The sequence below is a fragment of the Gadus macrocephalus genome, chromosome 16, assembly GCF_031168955.1.
Source record: "Gadus macrocephalus chromosome 16, ASM3116895v1".
NCBI lineage: Eukaryota > Metazoa > Chordata > Actinopteri > Gadiformes > Gadidae > Gadus > Gadus macrocephalus.
Window position 1 is genome coordinate 3,422,052 of NC_082397.1, and position 20,608 is coordinate 3,442,659.

General features: G+C 44.9%; 2 protein-coding genes across 2 annotated transcripts in view; one reads left to right on the forward strand and one right to left on the reverse strand.

Moving 5' to 3' along the window:
• nbeab (neurobeachin b) overlaps nt 1-20,608 on the forward strand; it is a 135,104-nt gene that overhangs the window by 98,987 nt on the left and 15,509 nt on the right. Inside the window, 2 exon segments of the mRNA XM_060075779.1 lie at nt 1,182-1,328; nt 6,900-7,178. Of these exon segments, the coding sequence (XP_059931762.1) occupies nt 1,182-1,328; nt 6,900-7,178 (426 nt within the window).
• On the reverse strand, nt 7,815-10,123 carry mab21l1 (mab-21-like 1). The gene has a single exon (XM_060074474.1). The coding sequence runs from the start codon at nt 9,710-9,712 to the stop codon at nt 8,633-8,635; it is 1,080 nt and encodes a 359-aa protein (XP_059930457.1). The 5' UTR covers nt 9,713-10,123; the 3' UTR covers nt 7,815-8,632.

Sequence of the window (20,608 nt, forward strand, 5' to 3'; positions counted from 1 at the left end):
CCGACCCATGTCCTAAATGACACTGAGCTGGCCATGCCTCGCCTGGCCCCTGCTCAACAGCGGTGCCATGACGACCTCGTTGGAAGAAATATAGATAAAGAATATATGATATCCTGTGGGTTTATCAAGAAAGGGTAACAAAAATATCGACTGCATGCATGATTTTGCGTTTGATGGTGTGTGTGCGTGCGTGTGTGTGTGTGTGTGTGTGTGTGTGTGTGTGTGTGTGTGTGTATTTGAAATCAGTGTATGATTGTTGCTTGGCTCTCTTTTCTCTCAGAGATGGGTCCTCTAATCTTGTGCCAGAGTGGATCGTCTGCACTTTGCCAGACGATGAAAACCAGATTCCTTTCTCCTTGCTTGAATGCACTTATTGTCACACTTGAAAGCATTTAGACTTTTATTTCCGGATATCTCGCAGAGAGCTGATTGGAATCTGTCCCCCGGTCTTCAAAGTGTGGCCTTTAAAAGATTGGACGTTTGTTTTTGCTCTTTTTGTCTTCCACGTTTGATTCATATAAAGCATGCGGTATAGTGTAGTGGTTAGGGTTCTGTCTGCAGTCTACCTGGAGGCATTAATTATCAAGATCCCCAACGACATGCCCCTTAGAGTGGTGACATTCACCATGTTTCAACATAAGATAGCACTGCCTCATGAGAGTGTTGTGAAAAAATCTGGGCCATGAAAACGCGAATCATTTATGTCGTTGTTCAGGGTTTTGCGATCACCATTGGTCTTATTCGGATTAAGTACATTCAATGGTCAAACTTTTCCAGGATTTCCCACAGAGCTAGGGTAGATGTTGCACCGCGCAAATCGTTTTTTCCTCTATATTGCAAAATGTCTATTGTAACAGTTCCCCTTAAAGGTTGGGGATGGGATTTGCGAAACGCCAGCAGATTTTGAAAATACACAACTCAACTTACTGTCCAATGCCACTCGGTGGGTCTGGAAATCATTGGCTGGAGTTTTTCGAGCCCTGCCCGTTCCACAGATGATTGACTTGTTTAATTTTCATGTCAGTTCTTCTAACTCAGTGGCTGTAAGTGGGTTATGATAAGGATTTCAAGTAATTTTGCAAAAATTGCCAAAAAAGAGAATTCCATAACCCAACCTTTAAGTGAGAAGAGTGTTCGGATGAATAGTATATTTAAGAGATATATTTCTTGGTTTTCCACAGCCAGGGTGGAGGACGGCCAGCTGAGGTACCAGAAGGCGCTCCGGGGGGCCACGGGGTCCTGCCGGAGCCCCGAGACGGAGCTGATGCTGGAGGGAGAGGACGAGGTGGTCAGCCTCCTGCAGGAAAAGGACACGGACAACCTGGGAGGTGAGGAGACTCTGGCACCACCATCGTCTTCATACACCGAGTCATCCACCTTTGTAATCACCGCCATCGTCTTCATCACCGTCATCGGCGCTTTCATCACCACCAGCGCCGACGTGACCATCATCCACGACCGCCACCGGCTCTACCATTACCCCCACCATCATCTCCTCGTCCACCGCCAGCACCTCCATGTTGAAACACACTGGGGAGAAGCAAGTTCAACCGGCTAGGGGGCTAAGTTGTACTGAGTCAGCAGCACAAGATATCGCACTGTACCAGCTTGCGGTGGTCCTATGCTACTCGTCATACCGTCACTTTTTCTATACGTTGTGCGTTCTGTAACACTGTCTCGAAGATGGTTTTCTCTTTGTTGGTGTGTCTGCAGGACACCATCAATAAAACCAAGCTAACTTTTTGTTACGCACACCCACACAATGTGTATATATACAGGTTTATAAACAGTTTGCATATAAAGATACATTATTGTAAAAAAGATAAACTATTGACGACAACGTGTATATTATATATCTGAAAGAGAAGGGCCCCCGACTAAATATTCACAGAATATCTAGAATGTTACCCAGCTATGGGAAGGTATTCGTTTAGGAATACTGTACATTTCTTTTTTTATTTTATCTTCATGCAGCATGTGGTGTTTCATCTGGAGGGAATTGCTGAGTTAGCCTGAGCCATCTTGTTTTGGTTTTGACGAGCACGCTCTTATTTTGCTAAGCTTTGGGATGTTGGTGTCCCGGCGGCTTCCTGTGCTGTTCCTCCTCTCTGAACTCGAGTTACGGCGAGAAGACGGTCCGTGTCCCGATATGTCATAACTTTGAAACTCAAGAAAACTATTTTATGGTTACAATGAGAGGATGGATGTGGAGTAAATTGAGGACAGATGAGTCCGTTATTCATATTTGTATTTAATTATATACAGTAAGTGGACTACACAATACTGACTAATGCATTAGCTTATGGGGTAGGCCCATTTTCATGGTAATATAAAAAACTATTTGAATAAATATATTGTTCGAGCTGTTTAACTGGGATATGTATTATGACAGGAATACATTATGAAAGTATATCTATTAATGGTAAAAAAAAAAAATTCTCCTGGAGCACCATGTCTTCAAATCAGTTCTACTTATCGCTTCTTCTTCCTGAAGGCTACTAGAAGTACTTCTTCTGTCCAGTGGTGTACAGTACCATACATTCTTCTATATGGTTAGTATTTTGGTATTTCTACCACCCACTATTTAAGATATCCTTTATTAATATCTTTATTTGTATTATATTTTCTAAAGCCGTTTACTAAATGTATACTTAGTAAACAAAAGTCTTGGTAAACAACAACAACAAAAAATACACAGGACACATTAGGATAAAACATAAATATGAGTCTTAAGAAGTGAAATAAAACAGGAGACAGACCGGGCTAGCCTGCGAGCCCCTTCAGGCCAGCTGGCACTCTATTTGGGTTTTTATCCAAGTCTTTGGAACGGAGAACAAGGCAGGGTGGCTCTATAGACCCTAGACCCTGACCAACCCTGGACAAGGACCCAGAGAGAGTGTGTGTGTGTTGGCTTTGTCTTCTAGTGATGAAGTCTTTTCACTGGAATATATTAGTCAGGAATGGCAGCTATCATAAATCCCTGGAACATTCCCGATGTTCCAATATCAAGGATTATGAAGCAGCAAATGAGCTGCGAGAATCCCAGGGAACCACATCAATTTCGCTGTTGTGACAAACACACACACACACACACACACGCGCACAGTTTTAACATACACACACTAATACCCAACCAGCAGAGCCCAAACGAAGGCCACTCCATCCATAGTGTGCATTAAAGTTTATTTGTTAGCATCCTAGCATATGCCGTGCTCTTTTTGAATGGATTATTGAATGTAATAATTGATCTGTGTGTTGTCATCTGGCTACACTGTCATTTATTGTACGGTGCTGCACCCAGTTAAAAAAATCCTTGGAGGCAGCCAAACCAGGGTGGTGTTGGGATTTTTCTGTCCTCAGATATGCGTGTGCACGGTGTTACAGGTATGATACTTGGATTCTCTGGGATAGTTCAACACTCGTTTTCCAGCTGTGGAGGTCTGGATATAATGTATCATGATTTCTGTTATGGCGTAAAACCATGTGTGTACTTCTACAACCGTGTGTGTGTGTGTGTGTGTGTGTGTGTGTGTGTGTGTGTGTGTGTGTGTGTGTGTGTGTGTGTGTGTGTGTGTGTGTGTGTGTGTGTGTGTGTGTGTGTGTGTGTGTGTGTGTGTTGAGGGAACAGTGCACGGCCTGAGAACGGATCTCTATTTTTATCTGGAAACCCCCCAACGATGTACAGACGTCATCCTTGCCGTGTCCCGGTTCTCCAACAAAGCTAAACGAACACAAAATGACTTAACAAACAACACATTTCATAAAGGACTTTTTCTTATTCTTATTTTCACACACACACACACACACACACACACACACACACACACACACACACACACACACACACACACACACACACACACACACACACACAATATATATATAATCTCTTAGACGCCTGCATGAACACGTATACACCCATATACTAGTAACTATAGTTCGTCGTCTATATCAGTTTGAATGATCTCCTAAACTAAAGTCAAAGTAAGAATAAAATAAATTAAAAATGATTATTTATTAATTTTTTATTAATAGATTATAGTCATAAACATCATCATTGTAGTCGTTCTCAAATCCCTCCCTAAGAATTTGGGACTATTTTTTTTTTAGTGGAGGTCCAGTTCTTATTCTCCGCCACTGGGGGCGCTCTGGGTGCGTGGTGCTTGGCCCCGGTGTTCAGTGTGTGTCTGGTCTCTCAAAGCCAGACCAAACTACAGCAAGTAGAATGTGTGTGTCTAATCCCAAGCATGAGTGCTCTTAATGAGAGATCTGGGAGCAGATCTCTGTCAACAGGAGACATCCTCCTGCCAAGTGCCGGGTCAAAACCCCAACGCTGCCAAAGGGGGCGGGGCTTGGAAGCAGAACCGGGGTTGGGGGGATTCTGAGCTCTTGGGCTGGCGTCTGGGGTCCCTGCAGAAACAGGGGATCGCCGAGCTTGGCATCAAATGAGTACTTTGGACTCGTTACCAAGTAATGACTCTGGTAAATTTGAAGCTATGGTTAAGGGGAAGAGTGGCTGGTTTTCTGTGTAAAACCTCCATGAAAACATATGCGATGGTATTTGTGGATATGTTGCTATTTTAGAGTTTAGATTGTAATTAACATGACCATAATTCACTTTGGAAAAATATACAATTTATTTTTAAAAGAAATGGAAGGGCATGGCTTAAAACATTTTCAGTGTCGCATTTATTGTTTTAAAGAAGTGAGTTTGAAAGAATTGTTTTAAGGAAGAGAGAATGATTTGAGTTAACAACTCCTGCGATTGGGTCATAAACTAAAGAACAATTACAATCAAATGTGGTTTATTTTTTAGCCAAATTGGGATATTCTAGCTTTGTTTAATGACACATATCTTCAATTAGTGTATTCATATTAGGCCTATTACTAGGAACTGGTCTTTCAGTTCCCTGATGCCAAGAACTGCTATCATAATTCGACTTTTCCAAGAATGCTCTGCGTCCCCAATTAACGACCAAGTTCTACTGCAGCCTAAATCAATTCAGATACCAAAACAACCATCAAACGTTGGGTTCCTCTCATACTCTTACTTTGTGTGAGTTGTTTTCGATTGATCTATATTACGTGCCTCGGTGTGTTTTTTTAACTATTGAGTATTCTTACATCTATGAGTATGACATGTTAATACACAGAGTAAACGGTGTGTTAACGTGTTAACACGACATGAGGACTATGAGGGGTCACATGGACTCAATAGCACCCCATTCTTTCATCGAAAAAGCGGAAGGGAAAACATTCGAAACATGTATGCCTATAATTAATAATGATGCTGCGCCTTTTAAGACGTGCCTATTGTGATGAAAGAAAAAAGGGTATATGTGTCGTGAGAAACTTAGGAAAACACCACATGTGAGTATTTAAAGTAAAAACAAAAACTGACATAGGCTACAAAGTAAAAGCAGTCAAAGGCAATAGGCCTACATTGGCCTAGAGCTAATGAACTTTCTGTTTACCCATTCTTAGCGTTTCATGTAAATAATGGCCAATCTTATAGGCCTACTCATTCACACATTTATTTATACACGTATTTCCTTTTTGTCGTGTAAATTTCAAGTAAACATTAATACTTCCGATTATTTATGAAGAGTCCTATAAAGGGGTGATTACACCTTAATCCACGTATTGCGCGCAGACCTCCAGAATCACTCTAATAAATAAATTAATGCAAGTTTCAAGCTTGTGATGATCACGTGAGTAAGGATTTCGAGGGAGCTTTTATCACAGAATATTTCAGAAATATTATTTGTTACATAGGCCTATGATGTATTATTTGTAATTTAATATTCTGTTTCAGTCTTCATGTCATTTATATCGTGTTTATATTGTATTATTATACCTCAGAATTAAAGAAAGCATAGCCTATATAATTATTGTCTTAAGGCTACTAATGAAACTCTTAATTTCCAACCACACATCTTAATTATCAAATTATGTCAAATTATTTTTTACAATAAAAAAGAAAGAAAATAAGCATTTTAACAACTAGCAGCAGCCGATGCCCTACTCCCAGTAACACGCATTGGTGTGTGGGGATATCAACAGATAGGAGAGGGTTTCCAGTAGATCCCCTGCCCTAGAAACCATTTGAGGGTCTCTCGGGGACCCCGCGGCTCCTGTAGTATACGGAGCGTAATTGGCTGTGGGACGGGGATGAAGATGGATGAGACATTAAAGGGGCTCTCTGGACTCGAGGAGATCGATAAATATCTCGATGTCGAGAGCTTTAGCACCGGCCCGGACAAATCACTAGGGGGACAGATTTCTGGACAAACATCGAGGATGGGAGATAGAGAGCGATAGAGCGATGGTGGTAAAGAGAGAGAGAGAGAGAGAGAGAGTGGGGTTGAGGGGGAGAGACGGGGGAGATGAAGGAATTGTGAAGACCTAAAACGGTGATGGCTATCAGCTGATCAGTGTCAGAACTCTGTCCTAAATAAAAGGCAATTTAGGCAGTTAACGGCAAGAGGGCGGGATGCTATAGACCCAGAAGGCTTGTGCGTTTAAAACCATTGCTTCGCCTGTTGTTTTTAACTAGGCTACACTTCCCGTGACTTGATCAGTAACTTTATGAAGGAATTACTTGTTAAGTTATAGGCCCATTTGTGAGGGTGATCGACAGGCCTTTAACGCAATTAGGAAAGGCAGTCGGCCTAGTTGTAAATATATTTGTATGATCAATTCATTCATAAATCCACAATTTAAACTAAACGGAACGGAAAGGATGCTTTTGTAATGAAGCCATATAATAAAAACCGAATGGCTTGTTTTACTGGAAGAACTTGCGCTAATCATATAGTTGACCATGATAATATAGGCCTATATCATCATAATTCCGCCCCGTACTGGAGCTCCGTCTGAACCCAGCTCGTGTGTCTCAGGCCCGGTGGTGCTGAGCAGCCCGGCCCGGCTGGTCTGCCCGCTGCTGGAGGTCAGCGGGACCCTCTCCATCTCCACCTCCCAGATCTGCTTCGAGGTGGACCAAGACGACCCGGCCTTCGCACGGCTCGACTCCCAAGTAGGTCACCCCCACAAAGTTGCATTCATCCACATGTATCATTATGGTGATGATCATTATGGTAACGGGGGTTGTCGACGTGTTCATCCAATCAGCCGAATTGGAAATATGAACGTAGACGTTATGTCCTTCTTTATTTTCTAGAGGTAGGCTATGAGTGCGTTTGTATGCAGGGGACAGTGCACAGACGCGTGTGTTTAAGTCTAGCCGAAAGGGAACACAATCCACGTTGTTCCAATGGTGGATTGAGTAGGCCTAGCCTAATGCAATAATTCAAATCGTTCTCCTTAAATAGTTGTACGTGTTTAAGCGGGCTGCAAATAATAAGACAGTTTAGGAATATACCGTGTTTTGCTTTTCATGCATTTGTGAATTGTTTGTTCAAATTTGGGTTGTATTTCCCTAGTTCGGGGTTCCTCGGGTCGTCCCGTCTAGCCCTAACCCAGGCTGACCTGCAGGCCGAGGTCAAATATATATGTCGACATCTTAGGCCATTATTCGACTTAAAAGGGCAACATTGTTGTTGTTTTTTCTTCTTCACGACGTTGAATGGTTGATTGATTCGGTTGGTGAAATACAGCGATAGATGGAATAATTATTCATACGAAAGTTTACATTTTTCCATGTTACAATTTTACGAGAACCCCCCCCCCCCCCCCCCCCCCCCCGCCTAAAAACCACCACGGAGAGCAGTGACCTAAACCAGAACCGAACAGCTGAAGGCGGTGTTTTAAGGAACTACAAATGCTTCGTAAGTAACCGAAATAGGACACAAATATAAAACAGTTAGATTTATTAACTCTTTAAATAATATCAAAGACAGAAATAGAAAAAAAGAATCAGATCACAGATGTAATAATAATCCAGTGTATTTCAAGTGCATTTTTCAATTAGACTGTAATATATTCTCTATATATTTTCTTCTTTTTTTTGTTGTATCACTTAGGCCTAAGAAAGGTATATAAAAAAAAACATAAAAGCTCGAGTACTTTAAATAATAATAATTCAAGTAAATTCATGGAATGCTTTAAATGTAACATGGTTGGCCTTCTATCAAAATGTAAACGTTAAGCATGAGAAACAGGCGAGCCAGACTACCAGGTATAAATTAAAAAGGGTTTATATCACAAGAAAGAGAGGCCGAGGATGAGATTTCCAAACAGGTGGAGTCCTATAGACGGGTCACAGAACAACATTCACAATCTCAGACCACTGGCTCTACAATCTATGAATGTATTTACAGTAGAAAATGAACAGTGGGTGTTTTAGTTTGCTTGTAATGTTATATTAATAGAAATCACGGAAAAGCTCAACCAAAAAGTATATTCAGGCTGATCTTTTTCTCTTGTAGCTTTACAGATGATGGCAACACAAACAGAGAAAGAGCTGTCATTTTTTGTCTCGCCAACATTAAAAAATATATTTTTTTCTAATCGATCAAATGTTAAAAGAGGAGCTGTTTGAAAAGTAAAAAAACGCACCAATTATGTCTAGTTTTTCTGTCCCCCAAGCCTTTTGATTATCAACCTATAGAAGTCAAGTCTCTCTCAAAAGACCAGAGAGTGTGTGTGAACGGTCTTTGCTTTTGATTTTACCTCAGAGTTTCTCCAAGCTCTTGGGGTTGGTTAGTATCTCTCTGGCCAGCCTCCACGTCTGCTTGGCGGCGTTCTCCAGCGCGGAGTGGGGCTTGCCCTGGAACAGGTCCAGGCTTGGGAGGAAATAGTGCGGACACCTCCGGCACTGCAGACACGAGATCAGCTGCAGTAGGATCCCGTTCAGTCGGTCCCCGAGACAGCTTTCGTCCCAGTCCGACTCCCGCGGGTGCTTCTCGCACTCGTACGACACCAGCGTCTTCATGTGGTAGTTGTTGAGCGGCTGGCCTGGCAGCTCCAGGTGGCGGTCACGCAAAGTCTTCAGCATCGAAAGACACTTCTTCCGGCAGCCGCCCAGCAGCAACCGGTTCTCAGCCTCGGCGAACTGCAGCACCCAGGCGTCGCTCTCCGCCGAGCTCTGCTTGCCATTCAGCGAGTAGCACTCCTTGGATAAGAGGTTGAAGCCCTCCGCCTTGACCTCGGCCACCCGGTTGGGCCCGGGCCACGGGATGTGCGGGAGGGGCCAGTGCGCGGCGCTCCGCGGCCAGATGCCCGTGCACTTGAACGCGGGCGTGATCTGCACGATGTAGCGGTCCCGTATTCGTAACTTCACCTCGCTTGTGTCGGACACCATCTTGACCACGTCCCGGTAGCTGCACTTATCTACCGCCTGCGCGACCAGCGTCTGGAAGCGGGAGCGGATCTTGCGCGCCGAGAGGTAACCGGAGGCGGTGATGAACTCCACCCAGAGGGACATGCTCCTCTTGCGCCCGTCGCTCAGCTTGAGCACGGCGCAGCCCGGCAGGGAGCCGTCGTCCACGAAGTTGAACACCCCCATCTGGTTGAGGTAGAGCACCACCTCGAACTCCGTGGGGGATGTCACCTCCATGCCCTCGAAGCGGTTATCCATCTCGCTCAGCGAGCTGATGAAGCGCGGCTCCTGCACCTCCACCTCCTTCAGGACGTCCGACACCACCTTGCACACCTCCCGGATGGTCTTGGAGATGGCACCCTTGCGGGACTGGCATTTCTCGTTGTAGTATTTGTTGAGGTGGTACACGAGCTTGGCCTGCGCCGCGATCATGTTGGGGCAGAGATCCGGGTTGTACACCGGAGTCTCGCAGTACGCCGAGGGATCCAACGCGGCGGTTTGTACGGGAGCCAATTTAAGAGAAGAAGGAGGTCTATCTATGTAGAAAAAACAACAACCGCGCAGTGAGAGTCCAAACGAGAACAGGGGAACGGCGAGTGTGCTGCGGGATCACGTATACTAAAAAAGAGGTATATGGTTTAAATCATGCACGCGTGGAAATGGACCCGTTGAACCGAGTGCTAGTAGTGCCGCTGCGATCGAAAGTGCATTTCAACTCTGGGATTTAAAAAAAATTACAGTCGGACTAAAACATGTTTTGGTTTTCCGTGCTCCTGCTGATGGCTTCGCAGCGTCCGCCGTGAGAGCGCGCAGTGTGGCGTGTGCGCCCTGGAAGCAGCCTGCCGGTGTGTTTTAGAACAGGGAGACACACACACACACACACACACACACACACACACACACACACACACACACACACACACACACACACACACACACACACACACACACACACACACACACAAATTCACATTGGCCTACACACACACACACACACACACACACACACACACACACACACACACACACACACACACACACACACACACACACACACACACATACACACACACACACACACACACACACACACACACACACACACACACAATAAGGGAGGGCTTGAGAGAGCGGCATCCAATCGGAATCGGATTCGTCACCGTTTCCAGTCGATCGAAAACAAACGGATCGTCGGCGGTCGGGTCCGAATCCAAATCGTAGACAGTGAAGGTAGATGTGTGTTCGGGAGCCGAGGTTCAGCTGCTCATTTCACCTGGAGAGAGAAAGAGAGACAGAGCGAGATGGGGGAGAACCGCGTTGTTCCTGCTTCAGTGGATTTTATTTTGAAGTCTGTTAGCTTCTTAAGAGCTGCCGTAGGCTACAGTGGGGCTGGGGATCGGTAAAGTCCAGCCGTCTTTTAGGAATAAAACGATTCGGATAATAGGATAATATTCATTATTCAGTCTGGTTGTTTCTGTGGGTTATTTTATGTAGCCTATGAGATGTTATTACTCGTGCACAATTCGCCTGGGATTTAACTTTATTGAGGGGCTTATGGCTAGACTTATGTATCTTTTATCGCCTTAAGACTGGATCTTAATTAGCTTTACGTATTTTTATATATTTTTCTATTAGGTCTAAATTGAATAATGGACGGCAAGAAAATAATCCTGACGTGACCCATTTAAGGCCTTGCCGTTTCTATGGGGAATTGCGGATATTGAATAATCTATTTGGCATTTTAACTTAAATGGTGAGGCCATTTATTTTGCTGAAAAAGAGAGGAGATTGCTGAATGTCTTTATGTGCAGGTCTAACATGGGGAGATATTTATAATGAGCCTGCTTAATTGTCAGTTAATAGTGAAATGGCTCTGAGCTAATTTCGATGCTCTTTTAATGTCTGTTAGCCTACTATTTCTCTTCACAGACCATATTTAATGCATTTGACAATAACAAAAACATATATATATATATAGGCCTATTGTATAAATAGTTGATACACTATTGCTTAGCCATTTCTTTTTATCACTCGTTTCCAACCTTGTTTGAGAGTTAAATATGAATACTTGATTCAATTCCTTTGATTAGGTCTCAAACTATAATATGACCTATACAGTGGCTGCTTAATTGTTACGATTTTAGTTTTTATATCTTATTTTATTTATTTATATATTATAATATACTATTTTAAATAGAATAATGCAAAATAATTGAATGTCCATCTGATTTTATTTCTCAATCACAAACACAAGAAAACGAGAGACTGATATTAAAAAGTTGGAATTGAGATTTGTATCTTAAATTAAATCTCACAATATTTTTACAAAATGAATTCGAACCGTCAGAGCGTCGAATTGATCACAATAGGTTGAGTAGACTATTTAATAGGTTATGCAAATAGGGTTTCCACGTTTCTAAATGGTCATAATAACGATTATTATTACACAATTGACGTAGGCTTACGAAATTATTTATTTATCATACCATTATAGGCCTACCATGTTATACCATGGCCTTCAGATCCCACAGGACGGCTATAGGTTCCCTATATAGGACGCTTTGTGCGTTAAATTGAACGCGCTCATGCTGCTCGTTACCACCACAAGTCTTTGAAGACTATACTTCAAAATACAATATAATAAAGATGTTGCTTGCATCCGATGAGAAACACAAAAGCTTTTACAACCGCCTCCGTGCTAAAGTCGGAGGAGCACCGCACCAGACATGATGGGGGCCCACCGCGGGGGTTCTGTAGCACCCCGGTATAGATGGATAGGTGACTGCCTATTATCACTGCGCTTCTGTCAGCTCCTCGCCAGCTCCGCCTCAGACCAGTTAGCGCTGTTACCAGGCAGAACCGCAGATAGGGCGAAGCGCTAATTGTTAAGTTAAATATATTGATAGTTGTGAATTACAATAAGGTAGAAGCGGTTGCTTCTAATGAACAAACGATATTAAAAAATAAATAACAAATAAATGTTGTTGGCAGTGCACTATACTGTGGTTTTTATTCAATGTTAAATACCCCATTCACAGTACACTTTAAAATGTGTGTTTTCTTTAAGAAATGGAGCAATCTTTTCGGAGATGGAAAGACAATTGTGTCACATGGTCTGCTGTGTTGAGCCAAAGCCTCTTTGTGTGCTGTCCTCTATCTTTTCCTCTTCTCTCTCTCTCTTCTTTCTCTTCTCTCTATTCAATAAAAAGCATCAGTGTGGACATATTAACATTTACTTTGAAAAATGTAATTCAATCTGTACAAAAAACTAAATTAAAATATAAAATATTGACAAAATGTAGAAAGAAAGCCAGGTCTTGTAGGCTTACAGTGAAGTTGCAATCAGTTCTAGTTACATTTAGGCAGTTCATGTACAGTACATGTACTGTTGCCTTTACAGTACTAGTTATTATGTCTACAGTACAGTCGATTTACAGTGCATGTAGGCCTACAGTGGCCTGTACGTGCGGGCCTACAGTACAGTCGATGTACATAACTTGTAACGGTTGCATGTACAGATTGTGTTGGGCTGGCTGTCCTTTTTCTCATAACAACGCGTATGATTGGCAGGAGGTTAAAGTGCGTCCCGGTTCTCGTTTGTTCTGCGTGGATTGGGTGCACAATCTGTCAGTCAGACATGAGCCTGTACCCTTCTCTGTAGCCAGACTCCGAGTCTGTAGCCTTCTCTGTAGCCTGCTATGGGTTTGTACCTCCTCGATAGCCTGCTATGGATCCGTACCCTCTATAGCATATGTCTGTGCCCTCTATAGCATTATGTCTGTGCCCTCGATAGCATATGTCTGTGCCCTCGATAGCATATGTCTGTAGCCTTCTCTTTAGCCATGCTATGAGCCTCTACTCTTCTCTGTAGCCAGCTACGGGTCTGATCCCTTCTCTACGTGTCTGTACCCTCTCTGTAGCATATGTCTGTACCCTTCTCTCTAACCACTTATGGGTCTGTACCCTCTATAGCCATATGTCAGTACCATTCTCTCTAACCACTTATGGGTCTGTACCCTCTATAGCATATGTCTGTACCATCCTCTCTAACCACTTATGGGTCTGTAGTACCCTCTATAGCCATATGTCTGTACCATTCTCTGTAGCCAGCGGGGAGTCTGTACTTTTCTCTATACTTTCCTCGGCTGCGTCTATACCTCTCTAGGCTACAGGTTGGCAGCCAGTTTGCGTATAGATGTTTGGACTATTACTTCCATTGTATCAAAATAGGCTAGTTGTTTTACTCTCTCGCTCTCGCTCTAGCTCTCTCTCTCTCTCTCTCTCTCTCTCTCTCTCTCTCTCTCTCTCTCTCTCTCTTCTCTCCACCTTCCTCTTCTACTGCTTGTATCTCGATCTTATTGGAACCAGACCGGGGGCTTCGTACTCCGAAACACAACATCCTCTTCTCCAGAACGACTCCCACTCCCTTTGGCATGACCGTAAGCTTTAGGAGGAGGTATGGAGGGTAGGAGGAGGAGCTGGAGGGTGGTTCATAGGGATTATCACCTCCTAATCCAAAGCATGTGGTTAAACAGATCCTACAGTAACTCAACCTGCTCCTCTCATCTCTCTCTTCTCCTCTTTTCTTCTCTTCCCTTCTCTTCTGCTCTCCTTTCTCCCTCCTCTCCTTTCTTCTCCCCTCCCCTCCTCTCCTCTCTTCTCTCATCTCTTCTTCCCTCCTTTCTCCCTCTTCTCCCTCCTTCTCTCCTCTTCTCTCATCTCCTCCTTTCCTCCTCTTCTCCTCTCTTTACCCTGCCTCTCCTCCTCCTTTCCTATCTTCTATTCTCCTCTTCTTTCACATCTTCAGCAGAATCCTCGCCACTACAAATCACACACAGACACACACACACAAAGCTTTTGTTCGGTCCTCTCGGCCAGACGGTCACGCCAACAGGCCTGAGAATCCCCCGGCCTGTGGTCACGTCGACGGGCGGCTTCTGCCGCGGCCATCACAGGCCACGTGTGTGTCTGACCCTGGCGTGGCGACACGCCCGCATGGCGGCTGCTGTGTAAATCAACTCAATGACGCTGCCTCCCCTGTCGGCTGCAGAGGCATTTGACCCTGGGTTGAAGCCCTCTTTGTCTCTGAGAACTTGACCCCACCACACTTCTTCGTCTCTCGCTTTTTTTGTGGCATATTCCTGTTTTCCGTACTTTCTTTCTCTTTCTTACTTTCTTTCGCTCTCTCTTTTCCTTTCTTGTCTTCGTATTTCTTTGAGGCAGGCCGGTCTCCCCTCCTTGTCATTTGGGTGCTTGGAGATGGATGACGATTAGTCATAAAGACGTCAGTAAATCAGAGGCGGGCCATGTTGCTTTTGTAACATATAGTGCGTTGTTAAATGATGTCCTCGTTTACTTCATGCAACGCTTCAACTTGAAGTTAAGCTTGTTGTTGCTCCAGGATACATGTGTAAGTCGGTTGTTGCTACAACTTTATGACCTATCGATCTACATAAATAGTGAATACAAATTTGGCGGTTACATGTGTATTCATTATTTATTTATTATTTATTGGACATATACATTTTTTTTGGTGTTAATGTATTGTGCTGTCTAGATATAATTTAATATTAAGTTTATAATAAGATTACATCATTTAATTCATTAAATTAATTACTTAAATGCTTCCACTGCAGTAGTTTAAAAATATTGCCCTTATTATAATGTCCACTTAGCTTGCTTTTATATAGAATTATATTCTCGCTATTGTCCCACATCAATGACAATAAAATAGCCTCATGCTATATGATGTGAAAACAGATTTGAACCCTGAATTGAGGCCTTTATAGTTTATGAGATCAAATATCCGGATTCATAACATTTGACTCCATGGAAGTTATAACAATCCTGTTAAACTCCAGACACACGCATCCCTTTCTCCCTGCTATATAATCACTATCTGGGGGCAGTTTAGCCGGAGAACACAACCCAGGAAGGAGCCCCGGACCGCGGGGAAGAATGGCAGTGTATTCCCAGGCCGTGATAATCCACGCTGGAGTTAATAGAAGCGCTACTGTCAGTCAGATTAGGAGGATTGCTGTAGAAATATGTCCGTCAAGCTGAGAAATAACACATTTAAGCCTCATGGGGAGAAGGGGGGGGGGGGGGGGGGTTCTCATTCTCTCACAATTTCATTTGCCCACCAAATGAAATTGTCATTGAGTTGAGTTGATATTTTTTCTATATTCCGTAAGCAGAGCGTTTATTATTCAGCGCAATATGGCCGCTCGGCAGGTGGCCGCGGGGTGCCTCCAACCGAGGTGTCGCTCATTTGTTTTATTCTTGGCCGTGAATTAGCACCTTCCTTCTGTCAGAAGTCAGCGAGCGGGACATCATAGCCAGAGGCTCCGGGTCCACCCCCGCACAAACACGTAGACACACACACACACACACACGCAGGAACGTGCACACACACACAGACACGCACACGCAGACAGACAGACGCACATGCACACACACATACACACACACACACACATACACACACACACTAGCATGAACATGCACACACACACAGACGCGCACACGCAGACAGACGCACATGCACACACACGCATGCACGCACGAACACACGCACGCACACATACACAGGCACACGCACATACGTGCACACACGCACATGCACACGCACACACATGCACATGCACACACGCACGCACGCACACACACAGACACACAAACACAGACACAGGCACATGCGTGCACACACGCGCACACACACACACACACACACACACACACACACACACACACACACACACACACACACACACACACACACACACACACACGGCAAGCCCCTTTTTGCCGGGACCGCTGACTTGTTGGGACGAGGTCGGGGACAGCTGAACTTGGCCCACCGCGGATACTTTCTCTGGGCGGGGATAAAAAAGTGTAACCGAAGGAAATCCATTGATTAGCCCCGTGCCTTCTGACCCCTGCAGCCTCCCCCTTCTCAGTACGTCATGCTTGTCAGCCCCTGTGATAAATTGCATGCATCTATTTGCATAAATTTAGCATTAGCGGCCCTGGCAGTTTTGTATGCCAAAATAACGACCCAGAAAATGTGTTAGGGAGCACAGAGAGTACAACTGGCGTCGCTTCGTGTCTCATTTGAGCCTGTATTTATTTAGCCGACAGAAACATTTCGGGCTTCCCAGGGAGCTGTGAAGGTGCTGCGGCAGCAGATTTTTCCCACTTTTATGATGTAGCAAACCGCGGCGCAGCACGGTACATGACAGTGCTAAGGATCGAGCGTGTGTGTGTGTGTGTGTGTGTGTGTGTGTGTGTGTGTGTGTGTGTGTGTGTGTGTGTGTGTGTGTGTGTGTGTGTGTGTGTGTGTGTGTGTGTGTGTGTGTGTTTTACTTCTATTGTCTCTTTATTTGTTTTATTCATTGCCGCTGCGTTGTCGCAACGGCTAGTCCCTGCGTCCCGCACGGGGGATCATTTGTTTTTTCGTATTTATTCTTCCTCCTCTTCCTCTTCCTCTTCCTCCGTGGCACTCTGCTGGGCGCTGCCGTGGCGACGGTGGCGTGATTAATCTTAACGACCGCAAGACGTCGGGCGCCGTCTAAAGGTGGGCGAGGTAATCATCTACCCACTGACCCGCGACGCTCATCTTCCTCCTCCTCCTCCTCCTCCTCCTCCTCCTCCTCCTCCTCGCTCACACCCACCACCCTCGTACTCCCCCCGTTGCGGCCCTCGCCCTCCACCCACGTCACCCTCCGTCCGCAATACTCCAATTAATTTATAAACCCCATCAATCCCAAATGTCACAGCGACGTCTGCAAACACGAGCAGACACAGAAACACCAACACAAAGAGAATGGGGGGGCGGGGGACTGCGGTAATCAAACGCCAACAGGGGGGGGGCAGTGATGAAATTAGGAGGATGTTGCCCAAATAAGGGTTGAAGGGTCCATAAGTGCTAGTGGATGAGATCTGGGGGGAGCCGGGTGCCAACTGTCAACACTGGGCTAATGATGACAAATGTCCCTCTATGCAGATCACCGCTGCAGCTCTGCTAGCTAGCAGAGGGAGAGAGAGCTGGGGGGGGGGGGGTCACTGCTGTAGCAGCACTACTGGCTCGGAGAGGGTGAGGGAGGGAGGGAGGGGGGAGGAGGGTAGAGGGGGTCAGAGAAGGGCAGTGAGGGAGAGAGAGGGAGAGAGGGGGAGATAGAAAGGGTGGATGAGAGGGGGTAGAGAGCCAAAAGGAGAGGGATAGATGGAGAGGGCAGAGAGGGATACACAAAAAGAGACGGAGAGAGGGGGAGCGAGAGGGAGAGAGCAGAGATAGGTCGAGAGGCAGAGAGAGATAGACGGAGAATTCTGAAAGAGGAAGGGAGCAGTATATATAGAAAGATAGAGGCGAGATAAATGGAGGATTCAGGAAGAGAGACAGAGAGGAAGGGAGCAGTATATATAGAAAGATAGAGGCGAGATAAATGGAGGATTCAGGAAGAGAGACAGAGAGGAAGGGAGCAGTATATATAGAAAGATAGAGGCGAGATAAATGGAGGATTCAGGAAGAGAGACAGAGAGGAAGGGAGCAGTATATATAGAGAGAGAGAAGGATGGAGAATGCAAAGAGAGACAGAGAGATGAATGGGGCAGCAGGTATAGAAAGAGAGAGATAGATGGGGAATCCAGAGAGAGACAGAGAGAACGGCAGCCATAGATATAGAAATAGTGAAGGAGAGAGCTAGATAGATGTATAATGCAGAGAGAGAGACAGAGATGAAGGGAGTAGGATGGAAAGAGAGGAAGAGGTGGAGAGGGAGAAATAGACGGACTATATTTAAGAAGAGTCGCCCGAGAGGAAAATAGAAGTGGTTCTAACCAAGTGGCGGTTTATAATTAGCTTCAACTGAAAACATCTAAACCAGCAAAAAAACAGGATATATTTAGACCATAAGAACAGACCTAAGGGTCTGACAATGTTAACTGGACTTTATTGATTTAACTTTGACTAGTAAAACAATGAGTGTCTATGCAGTGATATTGACTCCATGCTTTGATATTTCCTCGGTATATCACTCATGTAAGGAGTTTTTTCCTCCATCTATCACTCACGTTAGGAATGTTTTACTCTGTGTATCACTCACGTTAGGAGTCATATCACTCATGTTAGGAGTGTTTTCCTCCATCTATCACTCATGTTTGGAATGTTTTCCTCTGTATATCACTCATGTTAGTAGTGTTTTCCTCAGTCTATCACTCATGTTAGTAGTGTTTTCCTCCATCTATCACTCATGTTAGTAGTGTTTTCCTCCATCTATCACTCATGTTAGTAGTGTTTTCCTCAGTCTATCACTCATGTTAGTAGTGTTTTCCTCTGTATATCACTCATGTTAGTAGTGTTTTCCTCAGTCTATCACTCATGTTAGTAGTGTTTTCCTCTGTATATCACTCATGTTAGGAGTGTTTTCCTCTGTATATCACTCATGTTAGGAGTGTTTTCCTACATCTATCACTCATGTTAGTAGTGTTTTCCTCTGTATATCACTCATGTTAGGAGTGTTTTCCTCTCATGTTGGAGGCAGTGTAGCTATTTATACACCAGCTATCCATCAGAGCTGAGAGCAGAAGGCTGTGAGTTCCTCGCCTTCATCGTCCTCCTCACTAATAACGCAGCGCCGTGCAAAACCAACAGTATGTAGGACGGGTTTCAAACCCAGCGTTGTAGCAGTAAGGTATAAATCTGCTCTGGCTTTGTCGCATCGCCAGGCCCCTCTCCGCAATAAAAGAGCAGAATCCGCCGCCAGATTTCCCCAATTTGTTGCATGAATGGCTTCTGAAAAGGGGGTCCCCCTCTTCAGCACAAAAGGACCCTCCTCTTTGTTTGGCCCCATCTGTGTGCTCTGGTGGTCGGTGTGTGTCGAGGGAGGTGGGGGGGGGGGTGTCCCAGCCGCGAGGGCAGTTGTTTTATGGACTCACTCAAGTGGCATCGGGAGTTCATAAGTTGGTCGGGGTCTTAGTGTCGCACAGCTGACACGTGTGAACCGACTGGAGCATATTGACAGATCATATCCATTAATGAATGGCGGGGGGGGTGGGGGGGGGGGGGGGGGGGGTGTGGTGAAGGGGTGGGTGGGTGGGTGGTGGGAAGGCTGTGGTGGTGTGAGGGTGGGGTGGGATTGGGTGGAAGAAGGGGTCTCATTTGCCGCTGTGATTTATGGGATTTGTACTGCGATTGAGGACGAGCTGATGGGAACTGTAAAAACAAACACACTTCAAGAGAGAGAGAGAGGGTTAAGGGGGGTGGAGAGGGGTCTTTGACCGCCCAGTGGAACGACATGTGACATCAGAGCATACTCACTTCACATTCACTTTAGGCGTCTTTGAGTGTTATTAATTATTATTATTATTCATGTTTAACCTCCGTTTTCCTTTTATTCCTAGTCTGTTTTACCTAGTTTTGAATGATGACTATATGCTCTGTAAGGTGACCTTGGGTGTCTTGAAAGGCGCCTCTAAATTAAATGTATTATTTATTATTATTATTTATACATTACGTTAACATTCAAGCTAGGATGAAGCCCAGCATACCAGTTAGTCGCATCGTCGTTAGCAGTAATGACAAGTTCGAAGTTCGAGTTTGAGGGTTGGGGAGTAAACGGTCCTGGGCCTCCTCAGTTTTGTCTCTCTTTCTCAGACAAGCATATCATGTTGTCCTTTGTTACGAAGTACGAAACAAAGCATTTTTTTATTCAACTGTTGGCTAGGTTCATGTGTCAAACGTGTTTGAGAAGTTGTGAAGGTCGCTTCTCGTTCTGGGTGGAGATAACACTGTTACCCTCATCCTACATTCACAAACACATATGCGTGACACACACACACACACACACAACACACACACACACACACACACACACACACACACACACACACACACACACAGACACAGACAGAGACACACACACACACACACAGACACACACACACACACACACACAACACACACACACACACACACACACACACACACACACACACACACACACACACACACATGTTGACACCACATGGTGGGTTATTCAGGCTGCCATTTTGTCGTCGTCCCCCCCACGCCTTTTTCCCCCAGATGGAGGGAGAAAGAGATCGAGCAGAGAGAAGAGGGGTGGGGAGGGGGGAGAGAGAGAGAGAGAGAGAGGGGGAGAGAATCCTCACACCCCCGGAGCGAGGGATGAGGGAACGAGAGACAAAGATGGCAGCAGAGACACTTTGTCCACTTTGATTAGTTCTGGTGGGGCTGAGCGGCGGAGGATATTAGTCTGTTAGCGTAGCAGACGGGGGCCATGTCACACTCCTCTCCCCCCACCCCCTCAC